The sequence below is a fragment of the Suncus etruscus genome, chromosome 1 (genome assembly GCF_024139225.1).
Source record: "Suncus etruscus isolate mSunEtr1 chromosome 1, mSunEtr1.pri.cur, whole genome shotgun sequence".
Lineage (NCBI taxonomy): Eukaryota > Metazoa > Chordata > Mammalia > Eulipotyphla > Soricidae > Suncus > Suncus etruscus.
Window position 1 is genome coordinate 23,035,604 of NC_064848.1, and position 14,139 is coordinate 23,049,742.

Consider the following 14,139-nt stretch of genomic DNA (forward strand, 5'->3'; position numbering starts at 1 on the left):
GTGTGTCCCTACTCTGCGGCCTCCTGTTTCATCCGTCAGAGGCAAGTGTCCACAGGTGTCCACCTGTGAGGTAGGGGGATAGTGGCTCCAGATCCACCGGTCAACCCTGGCACTCATGGGGCAAGCTCTGTCCCTCTCTGTGCCCCAGTTTCCCAATCTGCAAAGTGAGTGCTATATTTGTCTCAACTCTCCCAAGGCCCCAATGAGAATGTGTCCACTTAGCAACTGCCACCTGATTGTCTCTCAGAAAAGAACAGCACAAGGGGCCTTGGAACCTACAGTGACAGGGGGAGACTAACCCACTGTCCCATAGGGAACCCATTAGCTTCACTGGGCCTGGGAAATAGCAGCAGGATTAGGGTGCAGGCCTCACATGCTTGAGCCTGAGATTGGATTGCTGACACCATATGGTTCTGGAACACCAATGGGTGTTACCCTTGTGGTCCCTGGGCACCAATGGGGAGATTCAGGAAAATAGAATGGAGACCTCTGAGGAAGGACTCTGGTTCATTCTGTTTATTGCTGTATTCCCCTCCATTCCCAGAACAACACTGGTAATAGTGTTTAATAGTGATGGAAGGAAGGAAGGAAGGAAGGAAGGAAGGAAGGAAGGAAGGAAGGAAGGAAGGAAGGAAGGAAGGAAGGAAGGAGGGACAGAGTAGGGGAGGGAGAAAGGAGGAGAGACGAGAGGGGAGGAAGGGAGAGGATGAATGATGGATGGGTGGAAGGAGGGGGACAGAGGAAGGATTAGGTAGAAAGATAGTTTGAGTGAATGAGCATGGATGGATGGAAGGATGGATGGATAGATGGATGGAAGGAAGGATGGATGGATGAATGGGTTGGTTGGTGGATAAGTAAATAAATGGGTGGATAGATGGGTGGATGGATGCATGAAAGATAATTGCTTAACTTACTGCCCCGGTAAGCAAAGTAAAGAGCATGATGAAAGTGCTTAGTCAGCTGCACCCATAGCAAAACAGATCTCAGAAGAGATGCTAGAATTCACAAGAGTAGAGAGAGAAGTTGGCCTGAGTTGCGATATGAGAGCCCAGTAAGAGGACTTCCGTGGTTAGGGCCCTGTGATACCAGTCCTGGACCATGTGGTTAGGCCATCTCGGAAGCAGAATGAGGGCAGTGTCTAAATATAGCCAGAGCCCTCCACATTCCCTTCTCCAACAGCCCCACTACCCCAAAAGTGTATGGGGTCCCTGGTGCCTGGAAATCCAGTCATATTTAAAACTCGGGTTGCTTTCCCAAGGAGGATAGGATGCTGTAAGGGCTTCACCAAGCAGCGCCCCACAGAGCCCCATAGGCTGTCCCTGGGAGAGGGTGAGCCAAGGCCTTTGGGCAGAGACCTCTGCGCTGGTCTTTGGTGCCCTCTAGTGGCTTTTAAATGTACACACCAAATAAGCGGGGAGTTAGGGGAGTATGGGTACTGTCTCCATCAAATGTGACTACTCAAACCACCCTCTGTTCTAAGCATACTTAGAAGAGATCAGATAAAAAGAAGCCAGGTTCATGCAGTTAGCTTTAAAATTCAGTGCAGGGGTATGGAGAGATGTAGGTAGCTCAAAAGACTGGAGCCCCAGGTTTGATCCCAGCGCCTCCTAGTCCCCTGAGCAGTGAATTGAGAGTAAACCACCCCTAGCACCTGCAGGTGTGGTTCCAAAATAAAAATTAACCATCAAAATAAAATAGTTTGGCCAGGATGGCAGGAGAATTCTTGCCCTTCCCTCAGCCTGTCACCCCTGAAAGCACCCCCCTACCCTGTCCCTCAGAGCTGTGTGCAGCAGCGTCAGTGAGCTGGGTCATTGGTGCAAGTTTCTGGTTGACTGACGTGTGCTGCTCAGGTATGTCCTGCACTCTCCCAGCTGCAGTTCCTTGCTGGCTTTTTGCCTCTAACGCCAAGGTTTGCAGAAATTTCTTCATATAGTTGGAAACCACAAACCTAAATGGGAGGATTGGGATTTGAGAGTTCAGAGAGGTGAGAGTACACCAGGATGACAGACATGGATTGTGAGGGGGAGTGAGGGAATTGCTTAGCTAGTACTGACAAGGAATAAAGGAACCAGACTGGAGAGTCAGTGGCACAAAGGGGAAGGCAGAGCACTCCAGAGTGTTCAATACAAACTACCAGACAGGTCCTGTTATCCCAGGCACAGTGGCTCAGTGACTCACTGGAAGAATGGAGTGTGGTAAAGTGTCCAGGAGGAGACAAGGAGAAGGAGGTTAGCCTGCAGAGGATGGTAGTTGCAGGTACAATCCCAGGCCTGCAGATCAAAGGTGGTTGCACTGCCCTACCATGGATGCTGGATGAACAAGTGCTTTATATGGAAGGTCAGTGCAGCAGTTCTGCAAGATTGGGGAGCAGAGGGGTGAGGGCACAGGAACCGACATCCTAGCTTCATGACCCTTATGGAGGGTATAATGAAATCTGAAATCGTCAGTAGAGAACTTTACATTTCTTTTTCATGGGGGTGTAGGATGCATAGCCATCAGTGCTCAAGGCTTACTCCTGTCTCTTGCTCAGGGGTTACTCCTGGTGGTCTTTGGGGTACCACATGCAGTATTGGAGATTGCCTGTGTGTCCTGTGTTCTGTCACTCGGCCCCATGATTATCTGTCTTAATAGAACCCTAGGCACAGACACCATGCAGAGGTTTGCTGTTCCCACATGGCCTTGTAATGGGCTTAGTGCACCTGCTTATCAGACATTGGATAACCCAGTCTTTGCCTCTGAGTCCTTGCTAACTTGGTGGGCTAGGTCCTCTCTCCATCTTCCCAATCAAGCAATGAGAGAACACAAGAAAGCACCATTCCCATTTAATAGAACAGTGGAGGGGATGGAGCAATAGTACAGCAAGTACTTGTTTCCCTTGTATATAACCTACCTGGGTTTGATACCCAGCATCCCATCCCTGAGCATCACCAGGAGGAATTTTTTGAGCAGATTCAAGATTAACTCTTGAGTACAGTCAGGTATAGCCAAAAAAAAATAGCAGTAAAAAGGAAGGCTTGAATCCTGGCTACATACACAGGTTACTGGAGCTCCACATCTCTTGACTCATACCTATTTCCGTCATGACGGAGATGCAGGACCTGCCACTCACCTCTCAGCACACCAGCCTGCATGGCTGTCAGTAACGCTAGGACCAAGCAAAGGTTTAGGACACCAGACCTGGGAAGGTTTGCAGCTGGATGCTCAGGTTATCAGACAGACTCGGCCCACCCACAGTGCCCAGCTTCTCCTATTTCCAGATGGAGCTATAGCACCTAGTAGCCAACAGGAGCCCAGCATGAAGAGACCTGGAGACCTACCTGGAGACCTGGAGAGGGTCAAAAGAATCAAGGTTTCCATGCCCCAGCCTAGAGCTGCATGCACATCTCAACAGTCCTCTGTGAAGGCTCTGGAAGTACCACCTCTTTCTCTATGGCAGGGGTCCTGACCCTGAGCATGGCAGGATCACTCCATCAGAACACAGGCTCCACGAAGAGAACTGCTCTGGAGAATCTGTGCTAAGGCAAAAACAGATTCACAAAAGAATCTTCAACTTACTTAGCAACTGTCAGTAAAGGAATCTCTGGGTGTGTCGATTTATAGCACTGGGAAAATAAATGTGTGTTCTAATGCTGAGATTAATGGGGGGAAATTTTTAATATGAATAGTGGAAGTAAGAACCCTCTGGTATCAGAGTTTTTATCTATTGACAAATGATAGGTAAAATAGTGGGTATATATTAAAAATGGATGGAGGGATAGATATATGGATGGGTCAATTGTCAATAGATCAATAGATATATGGATGGAATGATGGATGATAGATAAGTACAATGGATAATAGATTGGTAAATTGAATTAATAAGTAATGAAATCCTAGAACAGTTAGCATATCTAGCACCCAGACTCTGATTTCTAAACTAAGAGAATATACTTGGTTCTTTTGACCTCTAAGAGAAATGGCGGATACCAAGGTTGTATGAAAGTAGGAAGAGCCTGGAACATCTTGTGCCAAGAAATATTTAAAAAGTGGTTTCCAGAAATGACAACAACACAGCGTAAAGGAGCTTCCCATTGGCCATCTTAAAAAAACAAAAACAAAAACAAAAAAACTAAATGCCAATAATGAACAGTGGTAGTGATAGATTATAAAACACCAAGTTAGAAAAGCATCCATGAGTTCATACTGATAGACAAAATAAGGGGGAAAAACTATCTTGTTTATTTTAGAATGCAGAGTATTTAAACAGTTTGGCATTCACCAGTCACCAAAGTAATGAGTCTCAGGTAGAACATGAAAGCCTCAATCACTGTGTTCATATTTGCAGGGGACAGCTTACTCACAAAGCCCTAAAGTGTCTCCCACAGAGGCCTTACTCATTGCAGGGTCCCTGTGAAGTGAACATCTCTGGCAAACTCACCTCAAATGATTAGTCAGCATTCCCAAAAATGGGAAAAAGGATCAGCAGGTGCCCCAGTGTGAAGCCCTGGGGAAGCTGAACATCACCGAGAAAGATTCTTACCTGCACCTGTTGAAAACTTTTAGATAAAACCAAATGAAGACAGATTCTAAAGAATAACTGACTTTCTTAGCAATCACAATGAAGCAAAAGGCCAGAGTAGGCTGAGGTCTTATTTGAGATTAGAGATTGGAGACAGGAAAAGACAGTATATGGCCCTGACTTGGATCCTGCCTGGAACAATCACAATTGCCTGGGCTCATGGGCAAAATTTGGACATGGACCATTTGTTAGATTTGCTGTATCCATGTTACATTTCCTGAGTCTGGTGAATAAATGAGGTTATAAAAGAGTCTCCTTGTACTTAGGAAACATATACAATAGATATAACTAGGGATAAATAATCAAAATACTGACCACTTATTTTTGTGTTCAATATATGTACATGCATACATAAACATATATTTATAAGTATAGTATATTTTCCTCTCTCGGTGATTTTTTTTCTCCTCTTGCCACTATTTGGCTGATTTTGTCTGAGTTTTCCTATTCAAATTCTTGAGAGGAAACGTATAGAATTCAAAGCCTCTCCACCACCCCTCTTTGGGAAAGGCACCTTGCACTTCAAAACCACCCAGATCTCTTGATTAGCCTTTGGATTGGCCACCATGGGAAAGGTGTCCATCCTTGTTCAACCATCTTGAGTCCAGGATGATGGATCATGTGATCTGCAACATGGCTGCCACCACTATATATTCTCTCTCTCTCTCTCTCTCTCTCTCTCTCTCTCTCTCTCTCTCTCTCTCTCTCTCTCTCTCTCTTTCTCTCTCTCCCTCTCTTTCTCTCTCTCTCTCTCCTGAAACCTAACTAAAACCAATGCTCTCTCAATGAAGATGTGAGGTCTCCTTAGGAGGGCATAGTTGGCCTCATGGTTGGCACAGCAGTGTACACAATATATCTTGAAGACCTCCCAGAAATCTTACTGTTCTAACAAACATGACAATGCCTGATCCAATTCAAGTCAAATACTTGGGATACAGAAGTGAGCTGGTCTTTACTCTCTGGTGCTCTGACTCCAATTAGAAATGTGTGAAGAAGGGCCCAAAGAGATAGCACAGCGGCATTTGCCTTGCAAGCAGCAGATCCAGGACCAAAGGTGGTTGGTTCGAATCCCGGTGTCCCATATGGTCCCCCGTGCCTGCCAGGAGCTATTTCTGAGCAGATAACCAGGAGTAACCCCTGAGCACTGCCGGGTGTGGCCCAAAAACCAAAAAAAAAAAAAAAAAGAGAAAAAAAGAAAGAAATGTGTGAAAAAAACAGATAGCTGTAGTGTGGGGCTGAACCCCAACCCACAAACAGAAGACTGCCAATTCTAGCTGCAGTTTGTCCCCAGAGAGAGCTGGTCTGCTGGCACTGAAAGGAGCTTGTGCATAGGACTGAGAGCCCTCTGAGGAGGCCCCCAATGCTGAAATGGTCACTTAATGTCTTTCCCGGGTTTCTGTTTTCTCTTTGCACAGCCGGACCCAGCAGGACGGGACATCTCCATCCGCCCCCTCCTGGAGCACTGTGAAAACACCCACATGACCATCTGGCTTGGCATAGTCTATGCCTACAAAGGTCTTCTAATGGTAGGTGTGGAACAGAGGCTGGGAGGGGGAGGCTTGTCTCTGTCAGAGCTCTCTTTCCAGGGACTACCATCGACATAAAAGCATACAGCTATCCTGAGTACATAGGCATGCATATACTCATATGCACACACAAAAACATGCAAGCTTGAACATGCACACATCTGTATACACATTCACACCTGCTCACAGATACACACATGTAGATGAACTCACATGAAGACGCTGGCATACATACACGAGTATCCACTCACACATATGCATACTCTCACAGGTAAACTCACACACATGTACATGCACCATATACATTTACGCACATATGCATACCCTCTCACATATATGTACTCATACATGCTCATGTGTTTGTGTGTACATAAACATGCATATATACCTATATCTCACACACTCAGCACAAATTTAGGCACATGTATGCACTAATTATTTTATCCTATGTCTGATGTCACTTCCTGTCTTTAAATCCCAGGCTAAATCCAGGTAAAGAACTATAATGTTTTTTTATTTATGAGGACACTGAGACCCCATTGCCCAAAGTCCTCAGTTATAAGCTAGTGACAAAGTTCTTTTTATCTTTTTATTTATTTATTTATTTATTTATTTATTTATTTATTTATTTATTTTGGTTTTTGGGTCACACCCAGCAGCGCTCAGGTGTTGCTCCTGGCTCTATGCTTAGAAATCGCTCCTGGCAGGCTCAGGGGACCATATGGGATGCGGGATTTGAACCACCATCCTTCTGCATCCAAGGCAAACACCCTACCTCTATGCTACCTCCCGGCCCTTTTAGTTATTTATTTAACTGTAAATGAGTTATAAGGTTACAATAATATTCAAGCTTATGGTATTGATGTCTAAAGTCACTGCACATCCTGCCATCTCAGTGCCCATCACCATCTCTCATCTCCATGTCACCTCTGGTCCTACATCTGAATCTACAATCTTATAGCATACACAAAAATCAAGCCAAAATGGCTCAAAGACCCAGAGATGAAACCAGAAACTGCACTGAGGAAACAGAGGCAGAACTCACCAGAATCTGGGTATCAAAGGGGTTTCCAGTCACGTAATTCCACTGACCAAGGAAACAAACAAACAAACAATAAGTACATAGACTATAAGCAGCTGAAATTTTTCTACATGCAAAAGAAACTGGCTAAAATTAAAGGACCCAATTTAATAAGAGATTTGCACTTAATATCTCAAAGAAAGGACTAAGATCCCCTGCAATCCATATGGTCCCCTAAGCCAAGAGCGATTTCTGAGTGCATAGCCAGGGTGTGGCCCAAAAACAAAACAAAACAAAAAACCACAAATCAGAAAATACCAAGAACCCCATCAAAAATTGAAATGAGGGAGCCGGTGAGAGATCATGGAGATAAGGCATTTGCCTTCCATGCAGAAGGACGATGGTTCGAATCCTGGCATCCCATATGGTCCCCTGTACATGCCGGGGCAATTTCTGAGCATAGAGCCAGAAGTAACCCCTGAACACTGCCGAGTGTGACCCAAAAAAAAATTGGAATGAAGAAATGAATGGAAGCGAGAATGTCTTCCTCTGGAGTCTTCATCCAAGAGTACTCCTACCACAGCATCTTCTGTCTTTCTGTGTGTGTGTGTGTGTGTGTGTGTGTGTGTGTGTGTGTGTGTCTTACTCTCCACCACCCCAGTACCTATCCCTGCCTCTCAGGGACTCTTCTCTAAATCTGGGGTGTGGAGGGTAAATGGGCGCATCCCCATCTTATAGGCGGTCCCCCCCAATCCCTGCAGCTCCAGCTCTTTCTCCTGAAATGGAGGAAGCAGGGTCAGAGTAGGGTGATTCCTCACCACTTGCTACTATATATGTCTACAATGTTTGGATCTATGGTCCTGCCTCCCTTATGGAAGTCAAGAGGACTATTTCTTTCCACAAACAAAAACCTCCCTCCAGAGCCAAAAAAAAAAAAAAAATTGTATGGTGACACAATTATTTTTCTAGTTTCCTGTGTGGTCAAGGACATATCTGCCACCCTCCCAACCCACAACATTCATAGTGAAAGAGCCCAACGCCCTCTCACTCAAAACCAGATTCTTGGCCCTTGGGAGCACTCATGGCTCATCCTGTGCCTTCCCAAAAAATTTTCATTTACTCATTTCATCCACTCCACCCATCCAGGAATGAGAAGCTCAGCCCTAAAAAGGAGTTTGGACCTTCCCATGGTGGCATGTTTATTTCCTAATGCTGAACCTTCCCACACTTTTGTGGCTTAAGAAACCTCAGGGTGGGGCCGGGCGGTGGCGCTGGAGGTAAGGTGCCTGCCTTGCCTGCGCTAGCCTAGGACGGACCGCGGTTCGATCCCCCGGCGTCCCATATGGTCCCCCAAGAAGCCAGGAGCAACTTCTGAGCGCATAGCCAGGAGTAACCCCTGAGCGTCACAGGGTGTGGCCCAAAAACCAAAAAAAAAAAAAAAAAAAAAAAAAAAAAAAAAGAAACCTCAGGGCTGGAGCAATAATACTGTGGGTAGGGTGCTTGCCTTGCACAGAGTCAACCCAAGTTCAATCCCTAAGACTGCCAGAGTAATTCTGAGTGAAGAGCCAGGAGTAACCTCTAACCAGGTGTGGCCCAAAAAATGGGAAAGAAAAGAAAACAGAATTATGTTCCCTGGAGGCAAACATCTACAATTAAGTCCTGGTTGTACTCCTGCAGAGAGGCTCTCGGCAAAGCCTCTCAACCTCTCCCAGCACTAGATAGCTCCAAGCATGCTTGACTAATGGCTGTATCACCCTAGTCATCATCACCCTCTTCCCATGGCCATCTCTTCTTTCCAAGTCTCTGCTCTGAGTGTCTCTCCTAAATTCTTGTCAGTGAATTTATCAGTCAAATTCAATCATCAGGGAATTTAGGGCACATCTGGACCTTCTAGCATGATCTCATCTCAAGAACCTTAGTCACACCTGCAGAGATCCTTTTTCCCAAAAAAGGCATGTTCACAGTTTCCAAGGAGTCAAATATTAGTATTTTGAAGGGAAACATTTAAGGATGAGTTGCTTTCAGGAAAGTTTCTAGAAGGTTCTTTATCCTTAGCGAACATCTGTCTCAGCCATGGCTCATGAACATTCATTTCATTCCTGGAATACCAAGGAACAAATTAGTCTTTGTTTCTTGCTGCATTTTCAAAGATGTGTGAACCAGGTCTCAGACTAGGCTGTATGAGCAGTGTCAACTCTGTCCTGAGCAGCCCTGTGCTTGGTGAGAGAAGACATCCAGACACAGAGGCTGTCGAACTTCATGGCAAACAGTCTGACGTGGAATCCCCAGTTGTGTTACCATGTTGCTGTATGGCCTTGGGCAAGACCCGCCACCCTCTCTGGGCCTCAGGTTTCCCTAGCCAAGAAGAGATCCAGGTACTGTGTGGTCTGCAGACCCATGAATTCCTTTGGTGTGAACCATTTTTGAGAGCAGGAGGAGAACCAGACAGATGAAATACCCCCAGTCCATGTCCCCTGCAGAGACAGTCCTCCACCCCCCAGTAACCCTTGGTTCTATAGCTCCTCCAAGCACCACCCACTCCTGACCATTCCTCTCTTGTGTTGGCCTTTGCAGCTGTTTGGTTGCTTCTTAGCTTGGGAGACCCGCAACGTCAGCATCCCGGCACTCAACGACAGCAAGTACATCGGGATGAGCGTCTACAACGTGGGCATCATGTGCATTATCGGTGCCGCTGTCTCCTTCCTCACCCGGGACCAGCCTAACGTGCAGTTCTGTATTGTGGCCCTGGTTATCATCTTCTGCAGCACCATCACCCTCTGCCTGGTGTTTGTGCCCAAGGTACCCCATCCCCTCTCCATCCCCACCCAGCTCCAGCCTCCCACTCAGCCACAGGACCCTGCTTCTTTCCTCCACTTTCTTTTGGGTTGGGTTTCTGGGCCACACCCAGTGGTGCTTGGTAAGAAAGGGTTGTCACTTCTGGATGTGTTTAGGGGACCATCAGATGCCAGATATCAAATTTAGGAATCCTACATACAGGTTACTCAGCCCATTGAGCTCTTCTCTCTCTCTCTCTCTTTCTCTCTCTCTCTCTCTCGCTCTCTCTCGCTCACTCAATCCATTGAGCTCTTCTCTCTCGCTCTCGCTCTTTCTCTCTCCCTCTCTTCCCCTTCTCTCCCCCCTCTCTCTTTTTGGGCCACACCCAGCCAGCCCGGGTTAACCGTGAACTAGTCAAATGCCCTGTCCACTATACTATCACTACAGCTCTCTTTCTGCAGTTTTCAAAGTTGTCCATGGTAAAATTGATTCACAGAACAGTAAGAAAGTGCACTACCCTCAGTAGCAGGTGATCCCGCCACCCAAACAAAGGTAATGACCAAGAATGTTAGAATTTTTACTAAAATTTGAATGTTCCTCACTCAATTCCCTTTTTTTTGTTTTCGTCAAGGTTATTGACAAGGCACATTTGGTGGCAGTGGTCACTAGTAGTCTCACATTCAATGGTGTCAGTTTCTCCTTGACTATGCGGACAGTGCCTGGGTTCAAATTCTAGGCCTCAGGCCCAACAGGCAGGCCATGTGCCCAGGAGTCATCCCCAGGCCCCTGACAGCTCTTTTCCATTGGCATTGTCTCTCCATATCTTTGTCTAACTGAGGCTGCAGACTCATACAGACTGAGCTGGTATTCCAGCACCCACAGCACTCTGGCCTGTTCTATCCTTCACCTTTCTCCTCACTGATAAGTACCACAGTCCTTTCCAGATTTGCTTATGTTCCAAATGAACCTTTTTTTTCTTTTCTTTTTTTTTTTTTTTGAACCTTTTTTTTCTTCGTGACTCATTTTACCTGTTTCTATTCATTCCCTTAAGATAGAGTTACTATGCTGGAGAGATAACACAGGGATTGTGGTGCTTGCCTTGTATTGGATTAACCAGATGCCATCCCACTCAGTATACTCCTTGTTACTCATTGGTTGGAAACATCTTTGAATGTAGCGTCTTGGATTGGCCTTTAGACCACTTGTTCTCCACCCCAGGGTGTAGTCTGATTCTTCCTAATAGATATCCCAGGTCTCAAAAAAAGGCTTTCTTGCATTTCCATCTTTCTCTGATGAGCTACCTGCTTCTTAAGAGTGGAAGGCTTGCATGTTGGAATTCCTGAACCTGTTTCACCCCTTCAGTGTGTGTTGATTATTTCCTACATCAGTGTTTGCTTCCAGACCTGTGTCTCTCCAGGTTTGGGAGCTTGAGGATTAATTTATCACCTTGCATGTAACAAAACCAAGTTCAATCTCTGGTACCTCAAATGGTCCACTGAGCACCTCTAGGAGTGATCCCTGAGTGGAGGGCCAGGGGAGTAAGCCCTGAGTACTACCAGATATAACCCCAAACCAAAAAAAGACAGCTGTGGAAGTAGCATTAGTGGGTCAAAGGAATAAGTTTTGGGGGCATCCACCAACATCTCCCATTCAGGTACACCTGAAGATCTGTTTTGCCATCAGTGGGTTGGTGAGGCAGTGACCTGACCTCCTGGTACCCAACAGCAGGCCAATCCTAGGGTTCAAGAGAGGGAAAGAAGAGGCTGGGAACAGAGTGCACATGAGCTGTGGCCCAAGCAGGAGGGAGAGGAGAATACCTGGGGGGCTGCCATCTCCCACCCAGGCTGCCCCTGAGAAATGCCATCAGGAATAGCCCTGGCCCACATATCCTCCTTGTCTTCTACTTCTGACACCTGCCCAGCACCATGCTGAGTCCAACCTGTTTGCCTCAACCCCAGGCTAAATGCCCAACTCTCTTCCAGGCCTCACATCTTTGCTCTGTCTCTCACCATGACTGTTCAGGGCCCTCCTCACTCAAGGATGCAGTCCCTGGCACTGGACAGGCTCTTGGAGCCCTTGGCTGGTCTCGGTGATCCCCAGAGAAATCCAGTGCACTTTCAAGCTATCTCCAGAAGTACCCCAGCCCCAGGCCAATCTGTGCCTTTCTCTTCCCTGAACCCCTGGCCTCCCCGGAAAGACCCCACCTGAGTTCACCCCAACAAGGTGGGTAGCCTACAGACCCACCACACAGCCTCAGAAAAACTTGCTTGAATAAGAGTGAGGTATGGAGTGGAAACTGTGTTGTTACTTACACAAAATCCCCTCATTAGTGAGGGTCAAGTGACCCTAGGTTCTTTGTGATTCTAGCAACAGCAAGGCCTTCAAAACTGTTCTTCCCAATGGTCCCCTAGAAATTTCTTTTCCACAGAGGGGGCCAGTGGGGGTCATGGTGACACAAGTAGTATGGGGAAGATCTCAGAGTGAGGAAGGCATAGCTGGGGCGTCTGGACGCTGGTGAGGAGATCCCTGGATGGCTGAGAAGGAAGGAAATGGGGAGTGTCCCCAAATCCCAGCTGAGTAAGTGGCAGAGACAGTCCTAACTCCAGGATGCCCCCTCTGAGCTGAGTCTCCCATGACAGGTGACACCAGTGGGGTGCAGCTGAGTGGAGGGCAGGGAGGGATCATCTCCAGCTTCCCACCTGCCCCTGTGTCCCTCCAGCTCATCACGCTCAGAACAAACCCTGATGCCGCCACTCAGAACAGACGGTTCCAGTTCACACAGAATCAGAAGAAGGAAGATTCCAAAACGTCCACCTCAGTCACCAGCGTGAACCAGGCAAGCACATCGCGTCTAGAGGGCCTGCAAACAGAGAACCACCGCCTGAGGATGAAGATCACTGAGGTAGGGCACCCCAAAGGAAACTCCCAGAATAGATCTGGCTCAGCCTCACTTAACAACTGCCAGGAGTAAGGGTAAACGTATTCCTGAAAGAGTAGCCCCTCAGAGCAGTGAGACTCCAAGTTATCACCCTGCACCCAGTTTCTTCCTAGCTCTGACAGGTCCAATGTACCCTGATATAAAACATCTTCAGAAACCAAAGTCATGGGGGCGGAGCAGTGGTGCAAGCGATAGGGTATTTGCCTTGTACATGCTAACCTAGGATGGACCTTGGTTTGATGCCCCAACATCCCACCATAAGGTCCCCCAAGCCAGAAGTGATTTCTGAGTGCATAGCCAGGAGTAACCCCTGAGTGTCACTGGGTATGGCCCAAAAAACCAAAAGTAAGAAGAAAGAAAGAAAGAAAGAAAGAAAGAAAGAAAGAAAGAAAGAAAGAAAGAAAGAAAGAAAGAAAGAAAGAAAGAGAGAGAGAGAGAGAGAGAGAGAGAGAGAGAGGGAGGGAGGGAGGGAGGGAGGGAGGGAGGGAGGGAGGGAGGGAGGGAGGGAGGGAGGAAGGAAGGAAGGAAGGAAGGAAGGAAGGAAGGAAGGAAGGAAGGAAGGAAGGAAGGAAGGAAGGAAGGAAGGAAGGAAAAGAAACCAAAGTCCTGAAGGCAGTCCAGGACTGCAGACACTTATGACCATATTTCATTACAGAATTATTACAGAGTTGATGCCAAGTACTCCCCCCCCCAAAAAAAAAGTGAAGTGCAACCATTATAAAACTTCCTAAAACAGCTGGCATTGCTTAGACACAGGGCATGACAATTGGCAGGAACACACCGCAAGTGTGTGTTCCACCTTTTTTTACTCATCTAACACAGCCCAGTGGGCACACACTCATATCTGTCTGGGGCCTTGGGGTAGCCAGGAAATATGGTCTGTGCCCAACAGTAGCAGGCAAACTGTGAGACAGAAGTGCCTGGTTAAAAGCAGAACTTTCAGAGCTGGATTGATAGCATGGAGGCCAGGTGTTTGCCTTGCATGCAGAAGGACGGTAGTTTGAATCCTGGCATCCCATATGGTTCCCTGAGCCTGCCAGGGGCAATTTCTGAGTGTGGAGCCAGGAGTAACCTTTAAGCACTGCCAGGTGTGACCAAAAAAAATAAATAAATAAAAGAAGCAGAACTTCCAGTTTAATTTGAACTTCAGATAAGTACTCCAGCATGTTTAGTCTATGGAAGTCCCATACAGTATAGAGCTGGGGACAGCTCCCAAGCAACAGGATTTCCTCCAACCAGGCCCAACTGCTCTGCTCAGTATTTAGCTCAACCACATGGTGCTCCGAAGTTCCATGCCAGAGGCCACCAGGGCTACACCCAG

The 14,139-nt window shown here is 46.9% G+C and overlaps 1 protein-coding gene across 1 annotated transcript in view; it reads left to right on the forward strand.

The window, feature by feature from the left end:
- The window catches only part of GABBR2 (gamma-aminobutyric acid type B receptor subunit 2), a 371,159-nt gene that overhangs the window by 341,051 nt on the left and 15,969 nt on the right, over positions 1-14,139 (forward strand). The window contains exons 14-16 of the mRNA XM_049784138.1: positions 5,974-6,084; positions 9,680-9,904; positions 12,600-12,782. Coding sequence (XP_049640095.1) covers positions 5,974-6,084; positions 9,680-9,904; positions 12,600-12,782 — 519 coding nt within the window. The remainder of the gene's footprint in view (positions 1-5,973; positions 6,085-9,679; positions 9,905-12,599; positions 12,783-14,139) is intronic.